Genomic DNA, 19,412 nt, shown 5'->3' with positions numbered 1-19,412 from the left:
GAGTGGATTCTAATCTGGAGAACAGAGTTTGATTCCCCACTCCTCCCCCTGAGTGGCGGGGGCTTCTCTGGTGAACCAGATGTGTTCCTGCACTCCAACATTGCTGCTGGGTGACCTTGGGCTAGTCCCAGTTCTCTGACAACTCTCTCAGCCCCACTTATCTCACAAGGTGTCTGTTGTGGGGAGAGGAAGGGAAAGGACTTTGTAGGCCACGTTGGGTCTCCTTACAGGAGAGAAAGGTGGGATATAAATCCAAAGTCTTCTTCCAAGAACTGGCCTACAAAGAGATTGGGATTAAAGGTTTCCATGAGAGATGGTCTGCAACATCCAGGCAAGGTTGGGTGCGCCCGGAACTTAACCTCCACCAAGGCTCACCATCTGGTGCACCTCTAGAGCCTATTTTCAATACCAGGGCCCCAGAATATGCAATGGCCAGCATCTCTGGGCACAGTGCAAAAGCATTTTCTCATAGCTAAGTCCATACTTACTGCCCACACTTTTTACTACTTCTGTAACATCTGGCCTGATTAAGAGTTCTGCCGAATTCAAAAGCTGGCATGCGATTTTAAATCATTTTGGTTGGTTCTAATACTACGTGGACTGGATGGGAAGTCTGAGAATGCAATTGCCCAGGCTGGTTTCAGCCCCACTACCTTAAAGAAACAACCAACCAACCATATCACTAGGGGACATCCTTGTCTGAGTGACGGGGCCCAACTAAAGATCAGGAAGGAGAGGTCTGGTACTGGATACTGGAGCTGCCAGTCAAGGCTAGTGACAAGGAAGGAACTGGTAGAACTGGAACCTGATCTTCATGGCAGGGGTGGGCGGAGTGAAAAAGCAAAAGACCAGGGAGGCAAGAAGGAAGGGAGGGGCACACGGGCCATGCTACCCTCCTGCCTTCACCATGGCTTTACTGATAAGCAGCAGCTTCCTGTGTTCGCTGGCCTGGTCCGGAAAACTGAACAGAAAGGGGAGAGTTAGGGGGCCTCCCGTTGCATTAAAACCAACATGGTGGCAGGGTAAGGGGACATATAAACACAGCACTGCCCCTTCCAAGAGACTGCAACTGTAGGATAAGTCTTGTTCCGCCAACAAAACAAATAAGCCAGTGTTTGTTGGACCGGCAACGAAAACGGGGAGGAAATCCAGCAGGGATGGGGAGGTAAGAAACCCCCAAAGCGATATCTAGCAAGCCAAGGTGTCAACTAGGAAGGGCCCCTTCTCTGCCGCGAAGTCACTGCGGGCGTTTAGACCAGTTGCTGCCACCCTCCCCCGGCTCGAATTTGCAAACGGCTGACGATATAGGGTTGCTCCGTAACTTGCTATCAGGGATGAAGCCTTATCATAGGGAACCAGATCTGAGGGGACTACAGCAGCAGGGACACTGACAGACAGCCGCTCATCACACAAAATCTCAAGTTCCACCACATGCATTTTGAAAGGAAGAAAATGTCCATCCCACCTCTCCAGAAAAATTGCTTGTGCTCCTTGTGCTCAGCTGGCATCCTGACACACTTTTAAACACTTTACACAGCAAGTAGGTCATCTTCAAAAATCCCCCCCCCCCCCACCAGACAAGATTCACAAGACTCTGAAAGCGATGGTGAATGCCACTCCAGAAACCAAATTCTCAGGGCAGACAAACAGCATACTCCCTCAACCACCCTGCACTCTTCTGGCTTAGCTGGGCAACACACGTGAACCTAGGGTCCCGATCCAAAATTTGGTGTTTACCCCATACCAATGCCCTGGAGCAGGGGTCTGCAACCTGTGGCTCTGGAGCCGCATGCGGCTCTTTCAGCCTTATACTGCAGCTCCGCGTGGCCTGGAGGTCAGAGGGTAGCGTGGGCGTGTCCCTCCAGAGCAGCGCTGGAAGGAAAGGTGAGTGGAGGGGGCGAACCAGAGGCAGCTCTGTGAGTGAGGGCACCACTTTTCGGGTCCCCTCTACTCACCTCTCCTTCCAGCACTGCTCTGGAGGGCTGGAGGGACACGCCCACGCTGCCCTTCGACCCCTGGAGGTTGGAGGGTAGCATGGGCGGGGCCCTCCAGAGCAGCTGCCATCCCTGCTCTGCCATCCCCGCAGCTGCTATTCCCCCTCTGCCCCACAGAGCAGGTGGCTGCCTGCTCCGCCGGGCAGAGTGGGTTTCCCTGCCCGGCGCCTCCGCCTCCCAGCGCTGGAAAGAAAGGTGAGCGGAGGGGCTGAACCGGAGGCAGGGCCGTGCGGAGCCGTCTCTCCGGCTCGGTCGATCTTCGGGCCCGTGGAAAATGGGTCCAAATTGCTCTTTGGGTGGTAAAGGTTGCCGACCCCTGCCCTGGAGCATGAGGGCTTCCACTGGGCTTTTCCTGGAGGCCAGCCGGGGTGATATTCATCTCTCTTAACCTCCCAGGGATTCACGGGGGTTTTAAGTCTCTACCTTGTTTAAGTGATTTTTGCGCTATTGTATTTAGTGTATTGGTTTTTTAAATGTTTGAGATTTTATTGTTATTTTAATGGGGGGTTTTATGCTACTGCGTTGCCGCCTTGAGCCCCTCGGGGATGGGCGGGGTAAAATTCAATAAACAGAGGGATTGTGAGCAGAATGCCTTTCCCTGCCTACTGAAAAAACAACACATGGCATTTGAGATCTGGGGAGGGGGAAACAGCTTCTAAATCAGAGTGTTTGACTTCCATGCTATTATGCAGCCCCCTTAGCTCTCCTTTTAGCAAGCATTCGTCCCACCAGCAAGAGACATGAACGTAACAACATATACAGCAGTGATGGCGAACCTCTTCGAGACCGAGTGCCCAAACTGCAACCCAAAACCCACTTATTTATTGCAAAGTGCCAACACGGCAATTTAACCTGAACATTGAGGTTTTAGTTTAGGGAAAACCGTTGGCTCCGAGGCACACGTTACCCGGGAGTAATCTTGGTGGTAGTCGGTGGCTTTGCTTTGAAGCAACCGTGCAACTCTTCGAACGGGTGAATCACGACCCTAGGAGGGTTTACTCAGAAGCAAGCCCCCCCCCCACAAAAAACTCTGCGCACGTGCCCACAGAGAGGGCTCTGAGTGCCACCTCTGGCACCCGTGCCATAGGTTCGCCACCAATGATATACAGGAATTATATTTGTGCATTCTCTCTCTTTCACACACACACAGTCTTTCGACTTCTGTTTCCACAATCAGATACTAAATCCACCATGTATCTGATGAAGAGAGCAAAAGTGAGAATTTGATTTCTGGAGCTGCACCCACCATCTCACGAAAGTTTATACCCTGGAAATGTTGGCTGGTCTTTCGGGGTGCTTTGGGTGTCAAACTTTGTTCTACTACTATAGACAAACAAGGCTAGAAACAACATATGCTTGAAACACACATATACTGAAGGTTTCCCACAGAGAAGATTTCATAATTAGCTTTGCTGGCGCTTCCTGCCTGGGATTGCTCAATTCTGTGGTGTCCCATCGTGCCTGCAAACTCTGGACTGTGATTGCTGAGCAGAAAAGATCAGGCACCAGAGAGATCCAGCGTGACACAGTACCAACAGTTCTAAACTAGGAACTGAGAGATCTGGGTTCAAATTCTCCCTCAGCTATTCCAAAAAGCTTACTGAACTATTTTGGCACTTATTAACAGCTGCAAGAGTAGTAGTCACGTCCCACTGGAAAACTGAAAAGAGATCTTAACACAGAACTTTGGGAAGATAAAGTTAGAGGATATGCTACAATGGCCAAATTAACAAATCTGGTAAACAGGCGGTCAAAAGAAGAGTTTGATGAGAAATGGGAACTGTATTTTTTTATTTGAGGCTGAATCAATTATGCAAGAAGAAGAATAACAGTAAGAATATTCATTTGTTATTAAGATATACGAAACTGCTTATTAGATACTTAGTGCCGTTTTGGAATTAAAGGTTAGAAGGCAACGAATTTTAAAACTATGTAATGTTCTCTCTGAATGATATTAGTGTTGTAATTTTAAGATCCAATGTGTTAGAGTTAATATATATATATATTATATATATATAGTTTGTGGATAACTGTTTTTTCTTTTTTCTCTTTCTATATTTTCTCTTCTGATTTTGAACTATATTTGAGAAAGCTAATAAAAATATTATTTTAAAAAATCCCCCTCAGCTATCAAGCTTGATGGGTGACCTTCAGTCAGTGTCTGAACTCTCTCAGCCTCACCTACCTCGCAGGGTTAACACGGAGAAAAGAGAACTAGGAGATATTTGGAAGATCATCAGAGCAAAAATGTGCCAGGCAGATTCTTGCCTAGGCATCAGGGCTGACCCTACTGTACTAACAACCTGAACGGACTGGCAACCTTTTTACAAGCACCACTGAAAATCAGCATGCAATCCAAGGCACGTCCGGCAATGCAAGAAGCCATGTTGGTGAGCAACTATACACAACATGACTCTGCAGGTTCCTAGGGTGGATCTATCTTACTTTGCCAGCCTTAATCACGTGCGCGCAAAGTGCTGTCAAACTGCAACCTATTTATGCTAACCCAGTAGGGTTTTCAAGGAAAGAGACTAACAGAAGTGGTTTGCCATTGCCTTTCTCTGCACACTGACCCTGATATTTTATTAGTGGTCTCCCATCCTAGGATTAACCAGGGGTGACCCTGAGATTTGATGAGGTCAGGTTAGCCTGGGACTTCCAGGTCCGGGGCAGCCTTAATTAGCAACTGCTGTATAAAAAGGAGACAGAACATCTGGTTTAGGAGGCAGTGTATTACTTGGGTATCCTTCCCCTTCAAAAAAACAACACCACCTTTCCTAAGAGATTCAGGTCTACCTCAATGTACCAGGATTTCTCTTGCATACTAAAATTCTGTTCATGGATCACTGGCAGAGGATGAATATGCAGCACAGTGCACAAACACATACAACAGGAACAAAATAATATGCATACAATAGGCATACATGCTCATTTGTGTTCAAATTGTATTACGTTTGTCTGAGATAATGCACTGATTTTACCCCTTGGGTGTTATTCTGAGAAGCAAACGCTGGATTCATCCTCCAGTTACCTGTATTTACTTGAAAGGAAGATGACCCTGAATTTAAGACAACCTACCCCAAAAATGTTACATCCAAAATTTTTTTCGTTATTAGATATATCCATAACTTGTATGCAAATTGAATAAAACAGGGGTTTTTAAATGATGTGTGTGTGTATGTGTATATATACACATGCCATCAAGTCACAGCTGACTCATGATGACCCCTTATCGGCTATATTTCTCTAAAGAGATACGGCTGGCTCTGCCGCCTGCTAAAAAGCTATACCCTGATCCATATACTTATCTACTAGATGTGCTTTTGCTGGGATTGGCTAAGCTACTTCATGGCAGTGCACTCTGCATATCCTCAGAGGTACTATTCATGATTATTATTTCATTCCTGTCGTAGCTGAGCGCTGGAATTGGAAAGGAATTCTATCTAGAGGTGGACACCTGTGTTTGCCTCTTGCCCTACGGGCTTCTGGTCTGAAGGCCTTCGAAAGGTGCAACTCTGCTTAGGAGAGCACTGCAAATACATACACATACACACACAGGGCCTATGAAGAACTGCAGGGAATAAGCAGGATAATTTGAAAATCCCATCCCCACTCCCAAAAAATCTCCACTTCAAGAACTGAAAATGTTCTCCAGGGCTTGGACAAGTTCCCTTCTTCCCTCTTTTTCTTTCAATGACACTCAGCAGCTCTCAACATTTGGGGCTGCTGGGGTCCCTCATCAGGCTAGAGTTTGGGGGCTAGATTCTTTTTCTTGCAAATGTACATATTTTGGCACACCTGGGGAGTCCTCTGAGTAGGTAAATCCCACCCTACCCCCACCCCGCCTTACCTAGCTGCTTTCACTGTCCACACAGAGGCCAGGCAGTTTACTATCAGACCTAATGACAAACTGAAGGCCTTCAAAGACTTGAGTGAGGGAACAATTTGGAAAATCTCCCTCTCCCAGATTCCTTCTCAGAGGCCTGCCTAGGCTACCTTCCTCTTTCCCTTCAAGTGACTCACAGCTGTTTTCAATATTCCAGCCCTTCAGAAGACTTTACAATCCCCATCAGACCATTTCCCAAACTCTCCTAAACATGTGCGTGTGTATGCGTTGATAGGTGTTCCTGGGTAAGTAAAGAGCCCTAAATTATATGCAGGTGGCCTGGCTTTGATACCACTCACCCTGCTCCCTTCATATTATTTTGCAAACCTAATGGTTGCTCTAGGTTGGCGAAAACAAACACCTTAGTCCTGAGTTGCCAACTTCTGCAGATGTTTTGATCCTCAAGGTAGACTCAAAGTGATACAGTGTTTACTCAAATGCAAGACTTGTGTTCTTTCCCCGGGGTATACCACCAAATAAAAAGAGGGGACATCTTACACCCGCATTCAAATTACTGTCAGATCCAGCAATAAAACTTTTATGTTTGCGTATAACACTCTTTGCCTTGAAAACCCTACAGGGTTGCCATAAATCAGCAGTGACTTGACAGCTCTTTCCACCACCATAACACTTATGTTCAGGGTCGCCTTTGTCTGGAGTAAATATAGGCAAACAATAAGGCAACTGTCCACTCTCCATCTACTAACCTAACATTCCGTCACATGCCAGTGTAACCAAGAAACAGGGTGTAGGATGGGGCTGCGCAAACAGAAACAGGCTGGATTTTCAAGGGCTGGGGTCAAGGCAAAACAGAATGCAAGGATTAGCCATTCTCCAGTAGTATCTCCTCATTAGTGAACACCCAAAGGGCTCCCCCTCCCCCAGCACTCTGAATGTCCCTACAAATATATCTCCGGCCCTCCACATGCAGCTTCCCACCCTAATGACAGGGCTTTTGCTAGTAACAGGACTACTATTTAGGAAAAATCAAGTTATCAGTCCTGTGCCCCCAAATTCTTCACATTCATCATTACAACTGTCCTGCAAGACAGAGCAGCATTATTGCAGTGTGGTTGTTATTATGTTTATTATTATTGGTTTATATGCCACCCCTCCCCCCACAGGTCTTGGGTATGCATGTGGCTGGGCGTGTGGGAATCTGCGGTGGACTCCGATCAACTCGTGACTTTATGGCTGAGATAAGATTTGAAACGGAGTGCTTCCGACTGGCTGTTAACTGATGTGCAATACCATTTCTCAGCTATGAAACTTGCGAAGGACAGAGTGCCTCTGAACACGTCTAGAGTACTTTCCAGTCATTCCCAAGGTAGCTAGCATGGTGTAGTGGTTAAGAGCGGTGAACTCTAATCTGGAGAACCGAGTTTGATTCCCCACTTCTCACACGAGCAGCACAGATTTGTTCATCCACTTGAAGCCTGCTGGGTGACCTTGGGCTAGTCACAGTTCTCTCCAATCTCCCTCAGCTCCACCTACCTCACAAGGTGTCTGTTGTGGGGAGGAGAAGGGAAGGTGATTGTAAGCCACTTTTAGGCTCCTTACAGTAAAGTGGGGCATAAAAATCAGCTATTCTTCTTCAGTGGCCACCCATCTGCCTGGGACTGGGGGAGAAGGGTTTCCACATTCAAGCCATGGAAAGCCAGATTCCTTCAGGCATCCACTCCTTAAGACATTCCTATGGGTTTGGTAGGAAAGGGAGGCTTCGTTTCGTAGGCTAGGCTGCCAGCAGCATCCCCCAGCTCAGGGCTGGAGAGGCCCAACCCTCACAAGAGGAAAAACTCCTGATCCCCAAGCTCTTGTTTGCATGGAAAGAAAAACATTTATCTCGCCCTTGCAAGAGGAAATGGTGCATGCAGAACCAGTTTCTGCAAGAGTCAGCGTCACTTCCTTCTGGCCTCGGGTCACAGAGGTCACAGTCTAGTGACAAACTCCTGGGGAAGAAGAGGGGGTGGCAAATTGAACTTCATTTTAAAAAGGAGACCTGTCAGGACATGTGCTTGCCTCTGCTGCAGACGCCCTCTCCACTAACATCAGAGATTTGGACACGGGGTGCTTACTCTGTGGTGAAAAGGCTCTCTCTCTTTCTCTCATCATAGATTTCAACAGAGGCACAAAAGCTAGCCACGGCTCAAATTCATCCTCCTTCCACTACTTGTAGAATATTTTTCTACCCAGTGGGTGCCCTGTCAATCAATTCAGAGCTCCTTTATCTTATGAGGTATTTTGAGAGCACAGCGTAATTTCTCCTGAATTATGATAGGGAAAGAGTAGGGGGAAGACACAGCTTCTAAAGCTGCCCCCCTCTATTCCACACGCCTTCTTTGTAATTCCACATAGACAAGGAATAACCTTGTGGGTGAAGGGAAAGTATGCAGTGGGTCAAAAGTGGCCACAAAGGATGAAGCCCTACAAGGAGAAAAGTTTGGAGAAGAGGAGACTCAACGGGGTTTACAAACTCCTGCCCTCCCTCTCCTCACAACAGACACTTTGTGAGATAGGTGGGGCTGAGAGAGTTCGGAAGAACTGTGACTAAGCCCAGGTTACCCAGCAGGAATGTGTAGGAGTGGGAAAACAAATTTGGTTCACCAGTTAATAGTTTGTTGCTATGTGGAGGAGTGGGAAATCAAACCCTATTCTCCAGACAGAGTCATCACTCTTAGTCGTTACACCGCATTGAAGTTGTCCATCTTTTTGGCTTGGCCTTCATTCATTTCAGAGGGATTTTTGAAGAGGTATTTCCCAGTGGATTGCTCCCCAAATTGAAACAGATTTGGAAGGAAATACTTTTGGGCAGAAAAATTAAGATTCAGCCTGGACTCTTTTGCTAACATACCTCAATTTTTGTAAACTAATCAGGTGACTGATTTTGACAAAGGTGCTCTAGACAGTATCACCGGTGTGGTGTAGTGGTTAGATGACTAGACTAAGAGCTGGGAACCCAGGTTTGAATCTCCATTCTGCAGTGGAAGCTTGTTGGGTGACCTCAAGAAGGCTAGCCATATACACTCAGCCTAACCTACCCCGCAGGGTTGGGGAGAAAGGCAGGGAGTATAAATGAAGCAAGTCAAATAAGTAGAATGTTGTCAATTGCTCTCCCTCCAGACTCAATTCTGAACACATGAAGCTGCCTTATACTGACTCAGACCCTTGGTCCTTCACGGCCAGTACTGTTGCCCACCCACAGGGCCAGTGGGTCTCAGGTAGCAGTCTTTTCGCATCACCTATTGCTAGATCCTTTCAACTGGAGATGCTGGGGGTTGAACCTGGGACCTTCTGCATGCAAAACAGAAGCTCCACCACTAAGCCACGGCATCCACCTCGTTTATATCTATTTTTACAACATTTCAGATCAGCTCCAGTACTCACTATTGTTGGACTTCAGGTCGCGGTGGATAACAGGCACAATGGCTTCACAGTGCAGATACTGCATCCCCTGGGCAATTTGCACAGCCCAGTTGATGAGGATGTGTGGCGGTATCCTCTGGCCGGCCAGCATCCTGCTGAGAGGACCTCCTGCAGCGTATTCCATGACCAGGCACAAGTTGGGCTCCTGCAGGCAGACGGCCTTGAGGGCGATGATGTTGGGGTGTCGCAACATAGCAAAGAGCCGGGCCTCCTGCTGCACCCGCTCGGCCGTGGTACTGATGTCCTCATCCGGGTCCTGCCGGGCAGCCTTGACTGCCACCAACTTTCCACGCCAGCTGCCACGGTAGACCTTGCCAAAACCGCCAACGCCAATCACTTCCTCCAGCCTCAGATCACGGAAATCGGCTTTGGGTGGGTCCTCAGGCCCAGAGTAGCCCCCCGTTTTGGGTGAGACATAATTGGAAGGAAAGATGCCCACTTGGTTGTTCACTCTGCCGGCCCACCAGCCTTCGTCACCAGAAATGGCGGCATCCCACGAAAGGACCTCCACCAAATCGCCTTTGCGCAGGGTCAGTTCGTCGCTGCTGGCGGCCTCGTAGTCGAACAACACCGTCCAGACGGGGTTGGCATAAGCAGTGGTTTCCCCACTGCGTGAGCCTCCCCCCCAGGCCACCAACGGGGCCTTCCGGAACATACTTTTTAGTGGCTCCATGGGGGTCGTCTGGGCCTTGCTGGTCCAGGACACCCGCATCTAGGTCATCAACATTGCCTTCCACACAACTGCCAAGCACTTCCAGCGGGGCAGAGAGCATGTAGGAGGGATGCTGGGGAGGGAGCAGGAAAGGAAGCTCGGGCTAGTGCTCCAGCTTGCAAATGGCCCCTCCCGTCGGGGAAGCAGGACACCCCCCACCCCCCGGTCTAAATAAAGAGCAGGGGGTTGGAGTTTCTGTATTGCTTCCACCCCAGATTGTAAACTTCCGCGTCTACCCTCTTCTAGACAGAAAGGGGGGGGTGCTCCCTACTGTTTATTTCCTCCCTAGGGTGGCCCCTTCCAGCCCACGGACCCGGCTGGATCGTGCCGGTAAAGCCCTGCCTCTTTCCCCAGGAGGAACTCCGCCGCATTCAGCTTGCCCGTCCCGTCCAGTGCCTCTTTCCGGAGTTCTCTCGGCCAAATCGAGCCGGCTCGGCGTCCAGCGCCGGCCCCGCTCAGCCCACAGTCGGGCGTCCGGAAAGAAACCGAATAGTGTGGGCGGCCGTCCCGTCGAGGGGGCGCACGGATAGCGCGGATCCCCGGCTCCGTCTCGACACCCAGGCTCAGGCAAAAGTGCCGGACGGAACGAGGCGGGGAAGGCAGGGGTGGGGTTTGGATTCCTCGGCCTGCCCCGAGAGAGGCGGGTCTCTCTCTCTCTCTCTCTCTCTCTCTCCCGTACTTGGGTGGATAACAAAAGCCAATGCTCAGCTACGGGTTTTGTTTGCCCTGTGGGGACTCCTGGCTTCAGATCCTGCAAGGACTGAGCAGCTGCAAAGGCCTCTTCCTCCCCGGGATTCCTTGCAGCTCAGTTCCTTGCGAGGACGGGACGGGGTGGTCTCCCAGCCGAGGGCTAATCCTGCTTAGTTGGAGAGATCTAGGCAAACAACCTCTACCTGCTGCGAAAAGGGCATCTGAGCACGTGCCGACCTCATTCTGTGCACTTCCATGAGACCGAGGGTTTTCTTTCAGTTGGCTTCCTAAAGTATATTAATTATTATTTTTGGACTTGAAACGGATCTTGTGACACCTTTGCGACTAACAGGCTGATTGTGGCATTATTTTTTTTTTGTGAACCTACAGCTCTGATTAGACTTTGAGGTGTCATGTGGCTTTTTTAAATTTTAGCTGCAGCAGACCCCCTGAGGGATATTTATGATGGTGATTAATAATTATATTTTAACGATTTTTTTCCCAAGCAAAGTGCTCTACAAGACGAGATGGGGCTGCAGATTTACAAGCTAATGCACTGAAATTAACTTCAGGATCCACACAATTAATTGAAATGAGGCACAACATTGGAAACCAATAGAAGTAATAATTAACAGACTGATAATAGAGCCATCAAACCTGAACTCTCCCTGAAAACAAGAATATCTAAACTGATGCTTCTCCCAGAGCTTGTAAAGGGCCTTGAATCCGAGACCATGGGTTCATTCAAACACTGGAAAAGATGGAGCAGGTCAAGTGACTGGCTTCCTATTTTTGGTGGGATAAAAATGTTTATCTCCTACTGTTGTTCTCCTTATCCTTCAGCTTTGGGTAGGTCATAAAGTCAAGCCACAAACCAAGTTACACAATCAAGTCATCATTGAATCCACTGGCTTGGTCTTGAATCAGCTGGCTTGGTGCCTGTCAGAACCCATTTCCCGGAGAAAATGGGATTTAACTGGCACCAGGCCTCACAAGCAGAGAAAGGTCTTTCACAACAATTAGATCCTCTGAAGATGCCAGCCACAGATGCAGGCGAAACGTCAGGAGAGAATGCTACTAGAACACGGCCATACAGCCCGGAAACCACACAGCACCCAAGTCTTTCACAACATTTACTATTTCAGAGCCTTGGATTGGAGATCTTCATCATGGAAAGTGTGTGCTGTACCACAGCCCCTCTCAAAAGTACACCCCCATTCTCCTCTTTAAGGCAGGAAGTTTACAGCAGAATTCAAACTAGCTTCCTCCTGCTGAGCGATCAGGAAGGAACTGCTCAAGGGCCACCATGTCCAGACCCAGTAATACATAAGGCTGCGTCTCCTTCACAAGAAGCAAATCTGATCAATTCTCTCAGCCCATCTTGTACCACGTTGTTTTTTGGGATGCTTTATGCGGCCTGGTTGATTTTTAAAAAACTGTAATCTGCCTCGAGTCTCAGTGAGAAATTAACTAACCAAATAAAAGAATCTCCCTCTCTGACTGTGTCCCCCGCCATTCTTAGAAAAACAGGGATGTACTTTTTGAACTTGTTGGCACATTGGGAATTCTGACATAGGATGTTGGGTGCAAACACAAAATGGCTGCTACAGGAGGCAGGGCCAACCACAAAATGGCTGCTGCAGGAGAGGGAGTAGGATGCCAGCCACCAGGTTTGACCTGGATATCCCCCAGTTCTGGAGAAAATGGATGCTTTGAAAGGTGGACTCGAGTGCATTGTACCCCACTGAGGTCCCTTTCCACCACAGCTCCATCCCCAAATCTCCAGGGGTTTCCCAACCTGGGTCTGGACACCCTATCCCCCCCTTCCCCCAACAGCGGCCAGGAGGGAGTGGCAAAACTGGGGTGGGGGGGGAGAGATAAATAGACAAACACAGGAAGCCCAAATGCGGGGGACAAGAGAAGTAATTTTGAAAAACGCCCTGGGAAACAGAATAAAATAAACATGGTGGCAGCTTGTCCTTTAAGAATTGATCAAATCTCTATTGCCCAATCAGAAGCCCTCCTGGGCAGTAGCCTCCCCCCCCAGACACACCCACTTTCAAAAAACACTTGGTGGGTGCTAGAAAAGATGTCAGTGAGAGCCATGGGGCTCTTAGGCACCAGGTTGGGGATCCCCCAATTGGTGCATGTTTGGTCCTGACTTATTCTGACTATATCCAAACGGGAGATCAAACAAGAAAGTTACTACACCGAGCACACACTCCAGCCTCTGGGCAACAGGAACCGCAGGGTGATGAAGGGTGGCATCTTGAAGAATTGATGTATAGGAATCTTCAGAGAACGGAGGTAGATTTTAGCCCAGGAGATCTAATTATAACTAAAAGGTGTCTCTTGTTTGTTAAATACTGGAACATGTGGCTCAGCAAACAGGTTGAAAATATTTGGTCCCTCAAATTCTCCACCTAGGAGTACTACAGAACAGCAGGTGGCCCCAACAGCTGTCCAGTGATGCTTCACTGGGGAAGCTGGCCAAGACTGGCACCAGCTTTCAACCAGTGAGGAAGGGAGGGGGAACTGTGCCCAGGGCATGCCTGCCCGCCCCGTCCCCCACATGATTGCAATGTTGGCACCTGGGGCGAACCGCCCCAGATGTCCCCACTGCAGTACGCCAAACCTCTTCCTTTCTCCAACACAGTTTGGTCTTTTAATGCTGAGTCAAGCACAAGTCAACATAAAAACATATAACACCTGCTCTGAAGTAATCATACTGGCCTCCACTTTATTTCTGGCTAAATTTAAGGGACTGCTTTCAAGCTGTACAGTCCAACTGGGGCTTAGTCAATGCAGCCAGAGCACCAGATTGGAGCCACATAAACACATGAAACTGCTTTATACTGAAGGAGACCCTTGGTCCATCAAAGTTACTCTTCTCTACTCAAACTGGCAGCAGCTCTCCAGGGCAACAGGCAGAGATCTTTCACATCACCTGCTGATTTTTTTCTGGAGATAATGGGGATTGAACCTGGAACCTTCTGCGTGCAAACAGAAGCTCTTCCACTGAGACATGGCCTTCTCCAGGATATTCACACATTCTAGTTCTGCCATGAACCATCTTGCACTCAGCCCTATCTACCTCACAGGGTCACTGTGAGGATGAAGCAGAGAGAACCACATACTCTGCTTTGAGATGCTTGGAGAAAGGGCGGTGTCCGTTTCCCCGTTCAGACAATAACACACTTGATGGGTTCAAGGTTTTTATTGAAGGCATGAGAGAAAGAGCAGAGTAAGACTGTTCTGGCGAAAAGGCACCAAAACTGTTGATAATATGTTGTAGCAGATCACCACCCCCAAATGTGAACCAAGGCAGCAGAAAGAGTCCAGCCTGAGAGCCCATCCCAGCTGCAGGGCGCCAAGGCCAGAGCAACAGATAAGCGGCACCTGCAAAAGACTAAGCGTTCCCCAACTCTTCCCCCCTCCCAGCTAATGGCAGTCCTGACAGGCGGGATCAAAATGTGATAATATTCAGTACAATTATATTAAGCCTGTGCTAAATATTGGCTTCCTGTTTCTATATTGCCAGGTTCAATGTAAGGTATTTCTTTCTGCCCTTAAAGCTCATTATATCCTGGGATCCTCATGTCTGAAGTACATTTATATCACCATCTCCTATCTAAATACTTGCCAGGGTCAAGGCTGAGAGTGTGTGACTGGTCAACGTTCACCCAGCAAGTTACCACAGCAGAGTGAGGATTTGAACCTGGGTTTGCCAGATCCTAGTCCAACACCTTAGCTCTACACCACCCTAGCTCTCTATAACATTCTCCTGTTGTTTCCATGCTTCTTGTTCTTGCCAGACAGTCAGAATTACTTCCATTATGAACAGTTCACTAGGATAACTGAGATGCATCAAGATTACTGAGCTAACATGGTGCAGTGGTTGAGGTTCAGATTTGGAATTGAGAGTTAGATGTTCCAATCTTTACTTTAACATGAAGAATGCCAGTGACCTCGGGTCGGTCATATTCTCTCAATTCAACCCTAGCCAGAGCTTCTGGGAAGAAAAAAAGATACTATTTTTTAAAGTGTTGTATATGGTCTTTTGCTATAAAATACCCAACAAAGATCTAACATAATAATATCAAAACTTAAATCTAAGTTGTATGAATATGTAACACCAGAAACCAGCGATGATCCACAGCAATCCAAAATAATTAAAACCATCTATTCGCAGAGTTCATCAAAAACCTGCCATAAAGGTTTTAACTCCTCCCCCAAACCAAATGATTGATACCAGATGTGTCTTATAAATGAGGGAACTACACAGTTTTGGTACCATAATAAAAAAGCAGTCTGCTGGTCTTCCTAGAAGAGCTTAACAAGGTCTGCTCATGATGGAGAAGGTCCCAAATTTGACCCCAAACCATCTGAAACGAAAAAACAGGATTTTGAATTGGACATGAAAAAGAATGGGAAACCTATGAAACTAGTTCAAAATGTTCAAATCACTTGCCCCACAAAACAACCAGGGAGCTGGCTGTGTTGATCTATTGAAGTTTCAGAGAACTCTCATAGAACCTGTTACATTACAATCAGCCATTTGGATTGAACACTCCAAAATGGCTGCCACAAAGCAACTATATTATGACTAACCTAATAATTAAGGTGTTGAATAAATCCTCTGCTACATCCCGACCCTGATGCATATTCCCTGCAGCTTTGTGAGGGAATAGCATAAGTATCCAGGCCCCTTTGAGACTGCTCAGTGAGTGTCAGGATTCCATTGTTGGGAGGGGGGAATTGCTGAGGAGAGCTTAGCATTTGCAGGTACTATTTTATCTGTTTCCCTGGCCTTGGAACTCGGTGGCTGGGATGAGCCTTCAGGCTGGACTTTTTCTAACTGAGTTCACATATGAGGATCGGGATTTGCTGCAACATATTATCAACTGCTTTGGCACCTTTTTGCCAGAACTGTCAAATCCTTGAACCCATCAAGTGAGTTATTGTCTGAATGGGGAAATTGACAGTGAAACCTAGAGTTGCCAATCTCCAGGTGGTGACTGGAGATCTGCTATTGAGACTGATTTCCAGAGATCAGCAATCTCTGGAGAAAATGGCCACTTTGGAAGTTGGGGTCTAAGACAATGTACCCCACTAAAGTCCTTCCCCAAACCCCACTCTTCTCAGGCTGTACTCCCAAAATGTCCAGGTATTTCTCGACCCAGAGCTGGCAACCCTAGTGAGACTGGAGTTTTATGGTACGATATGATTTCCAAAGGCAAAACACATCAGGATCAGGAAGTCACAATAAAACACTTATTTTACACTTTCTCTGGCTTTCCACATGGGCCAAAAACAGCAGTGTGAAAACAGTGTGAAAATGGTGTAAAAGGGTTTAAACGGTGTAAAAGGGATTATACTGTTTTCACACCGCTTTTTTTGGCCCATGCGGAATCAGCCTTTCTTTTTTGCTTGCTACTGCTGGTGTGGCCATGACTTCTTACTAACCTAACAATTAAGCATCACAAACACCAATAGTGTTGCATTAAATAAAAAAAGTGAACAGGTATACAGTCACTTAAATATGCAACCAATTTCTAACAGCCCCCAGACAATTTCTTATGCTATCTCTTGCTTGCAGAACAACCATCTCCTAGGACTGCGAGCTGTGAGTTGGTGCATACCTGCAGATTTTGAGGCTGGAACCTGGGAAGGATCGGGTTTTGGGAGGGGAATGACCTAACTGACTTTGGTTGTCTGGAGATCAATTGTAATAGCGGGAGATCTCCAGGTGCCACCTGCAGGCTGGCAACCCTAAATACTTCCCATTTCCAAGCATTGCAGCATGAAACAGATGTGGAGAGTGGCTTATTTATTTATTTTTTCTAGCTTAAACACATCAAAAATTTAAAAATCATTCAACACTCTGCCTTAAAAATTTAAAAACCCGGAAACTGGCGCATGAGCATTTCTCTGAGCAACTCTTGTTGCATCCAACGTCCGCCCTTCTTCCGTCCCATCTTTCCAGACGCGCCTGCGCACCTACCAGTTTCTCCATGCAGTACAGTTTGAAGATTAGGCGCGCGTGCGGAATGAACCTTCCTTTAGGATGAAGGAAACGGGAAAAGGGCGCATGCGTATAAACACCCAACTTGGCCGTTCATAGCTGAGTGCGTTAATGACGCATGCGCAAAAGCGGTTGTTTATGCTCGCGCGACTACACCGCTGGTTTTGTGACCTTTCGTTTTTGCTTCCTGTCTAGAAGTAGGGGGAGGGGAATAATGGCGCATGCGCGGTGCTGTGGCTGTTCCTCGGGCTCTTCTTCCGGCCTCCTCAGTCCTTGATTAGGCTTAGGCGCAAAGATTGCCCCCCTCGTTCCAGCCAAGTCGGGTTGACCTTTGACCTCGGAAGTGAACAAGAGTTGTGTTCGCTCTACGCGGGGAGGGGGAGATCGGGGGTGGCCGTTATCCGGTTTGTTTCCGGTTTCAACTTCCCCAGGGACCACCCCAGTGCCTTGGAGTAGCCTTTACAGTTTACCCCTTCCTGCTCCGCCAAAAAGCCCTATCGACCACCTCCGATGGTCTCCCCTTAACCCTTATTGAGGTTTTCTTCCTTCTTGGCTAGCTTTTTTTTTTGGTAGGAGGGAGAGTCTCTACTACTTGGGCCTCTGCCTCGTTTTGCTCGCCCCCGTTTTGGGTGTCCTCATCGGTTCTGGGTGTTCTGGGTGCAGATCTTCCAGAGGGTGGCGGAACCTTTCTTGGAAGCAACGATGGCGTGAGGGGGGGGGGTCCAGTGGAGGAAGAGGAGGTCGGGGGAGGGGGTGGCTGCTCGGAGGGGAAGCACGGAGCGGGTCGCCACGCCTGCTTTGAATGGGAAATTCGGTCGTGCCGTGAATCACCCCCTCCCCCCGCTGTTAGGGAAAGGTTTTTGAGGGGGGTGCAGCTAATCCCAAAAAGCAGGGTGGTGGGGGGAAAAGGGTTCTGGATTTTCCAGCCCTGTGGATCATGGGCCGTAAACTGCCTTGATGAAGGACATTGGGAGTGCCAGCTGGGCAGTGGTTTCCTTGAGGAGGAGGAGGACGAGGAAGAGGTGGCCCCACCGTGGACATGGGGTCGCAGGTACTGCAGATCTTACGCCAAGGCGTCTGGGCCTCACTGACTGGGGGCTGGTTCTTTGACCCACACCAGAGCACGTTCTCCAATTGCTTCCACCTCTACACTTGGATATTCCTGCTCATCTTCCCCTTCCTACTGTACATGGTGAGTGTGGGGAGCAATCAGTAATGTCTGCTGCTGCTGTGAAGGTGGCTGGATAAAAGGAATAGGTGTGTGCTGATGTTATAAACCTCTCCAGCATTTCTTTGGGTTAGGAGGTACTGGGTAGTTCATCTTCTGTATAACTTTTTCTCTCCAGATCAGCTTCTTTCCTAATTAATTTATTTGACCTCCTTTACACAAAGAATTGCCCAAACTGTGAACCTAATAATATAAATGTAAGAAAACAACAGCCAGTTGAGGATTAATAGGGACGAAGTTCTTCCATCATTAATTCCAGTGATTGTTCACCTTTTGCATCTGAAACCTTTCATATCTTTGTAAGATATCTGTAGAAACTGGGTTTGTGGTGCGATAACTCCATTCAGAATCTCAAGGTAGGCAGGATTATCACTTCTAGTTGTGGCCTTGGAGTTTTGTGGCTGGGAAAAGACTCCAAGGCCACAGCTAGAAGTGATAATCCTGCACCTGTGAAAGTGCTCCCTCCCCCCACTGCACCATCATGACAGGTAGGAAGCTTGGAATGACTTGCTTTCCGGTTGCTAGCCAGGGGGGTCGAAAGCTTGACTAGACCTAACTTGCTGGATGCTTTCAGATATCTTTCCTCACCACCTTTTTCCTTTCTTGCAGAAATCTCATTCTCTAGTTTTTGTAGTTTCTGTGCAGTACCCTCTCCTGGTGCATGCTGAGAAAATCAGCCAGAAAAGCAGTTGTATTGTTACTTCTGAAATTTCAGGATGACACAAGAGAACCCAGAATTTACTGATGGTTGTTGACTGCATAGCAACACCATTGTAAAATTGCGTGCCATGGAAGCAAATGGATGTTCTGGGAAGAGGAAGTGAGGCTGTGCGTTAAAGGAGATATGATGCTGTGACATCTTCCTGTTAAACAAACTGTTCTTGAAAAGCCTTGGATGTTTAGTTTTCCTATCAAGCACAACCTTCTTTTGCTGTGAGCAGCTGCTTCCTGTGAAGGGATTCAGAAGCGTTGTGGAGAGTTGCTCTAAAACGGCAATCTGAGCATAGGGCCTGGAGAATGTCCCAGCTGTTCAGGTGTCCATAAATGCAACTCTGGCTGGTGCCCAGCAGTTTTGATCTCCCCCCCCCCTTCGATTTGCAGGAAGCTGAAAGTTTCTGGTACTTGAAGATTTGAAGTACATCTTTTCTGCTGTGTGTGGAGAGAGATCAGAAAGTGGATGCCACTGCTTAGCCATCATTTTCAGCAGCAGTCTGACAACAGCCCCTTTCTTCCCTTTTGGGCTATGGGATTTGTGTGCAGGTATTTGGGAAAATCTGCAACTAGGCAGGGTCTGCTGTACCTCACAGAGTTTTTTTGTATATATATTTGTTTCCTGATTCCAGTTCTTCTCACCATGAACTTACTAGGGAGGAGCAGTAGGACTGCTGAGACGTGTATGTTAGATGGCATCTGTTCCCACCTTGTTTTACAGTGGGAAAATGGAGAAAAGTCTT

At 47.8% G+C, this 19,412-nt stretch overlaps 2 protein-coding genes across 2 annotated transcripts in view; one reads left to right on the top strand and one right to left on the bottom strand.

Moving 5' to 3' along the window:
- Positions 1 to 10,792, bottom strand: part of MAP3K11 (mitogen-activated protein kinase kinase kinase 11) — a 41,818-nt gene extending 31,026 nt beyond the window's left edge. Inside the window, exon 1 of the mRNA XM_048514627.1 lies at positions 9,265 to 10,792. Within this exon, the coding sequence (XP_048370584.1) occupies positions 9,265 to 10,015 (751 nt within the window). The 5' untranslated portion in view covers positions 10,016 to 10,792. The remainder of the gene's footprint in view (positions 1 to 9,264) is intronic.
- Positions 10,793 to 16,936: 6,144 nt separating this feature from the next.
- PCNX3 (pecanex 3) overlaps positions 16,937 to 19,412 on the top strand; it is a 44,419-nt gene continuing 41,943 nt past the window's right edge. The window contains exon 1 of the mRNA XM_048504481.1: positions 16,937 to 17,922. Coding sequence (XP_048360438.1) covers positions 17,770 to 17,922 — 153 coding nt within the window. The 5' untranslated portion in view covers positions 16,937 to 17,769. The remainder of the gene's footprint in view (positions 17,923 to 19,412) is intronic.

The sequence above is a fragment of the Sphaerodactylus townsendi genome, linkage group LG01, assembly GCF_021028975.2.
Source record: "Sphaerodactylus townsendi isolate TG3544 linkage group LG01, MPM_Stown_v2.3, whole genome shotgun sequence".
Taxonomy (NCBI): Eukaryota; Metazoa; Chordata; class Lepidosauria; order Squamata; family Sphaerodactylidae; genus Sphaerodactylus; species Sphaerodactylus townsendi.
This window is presented reverse-complemented; position numbering and strand designations above follow the sequence as displayed.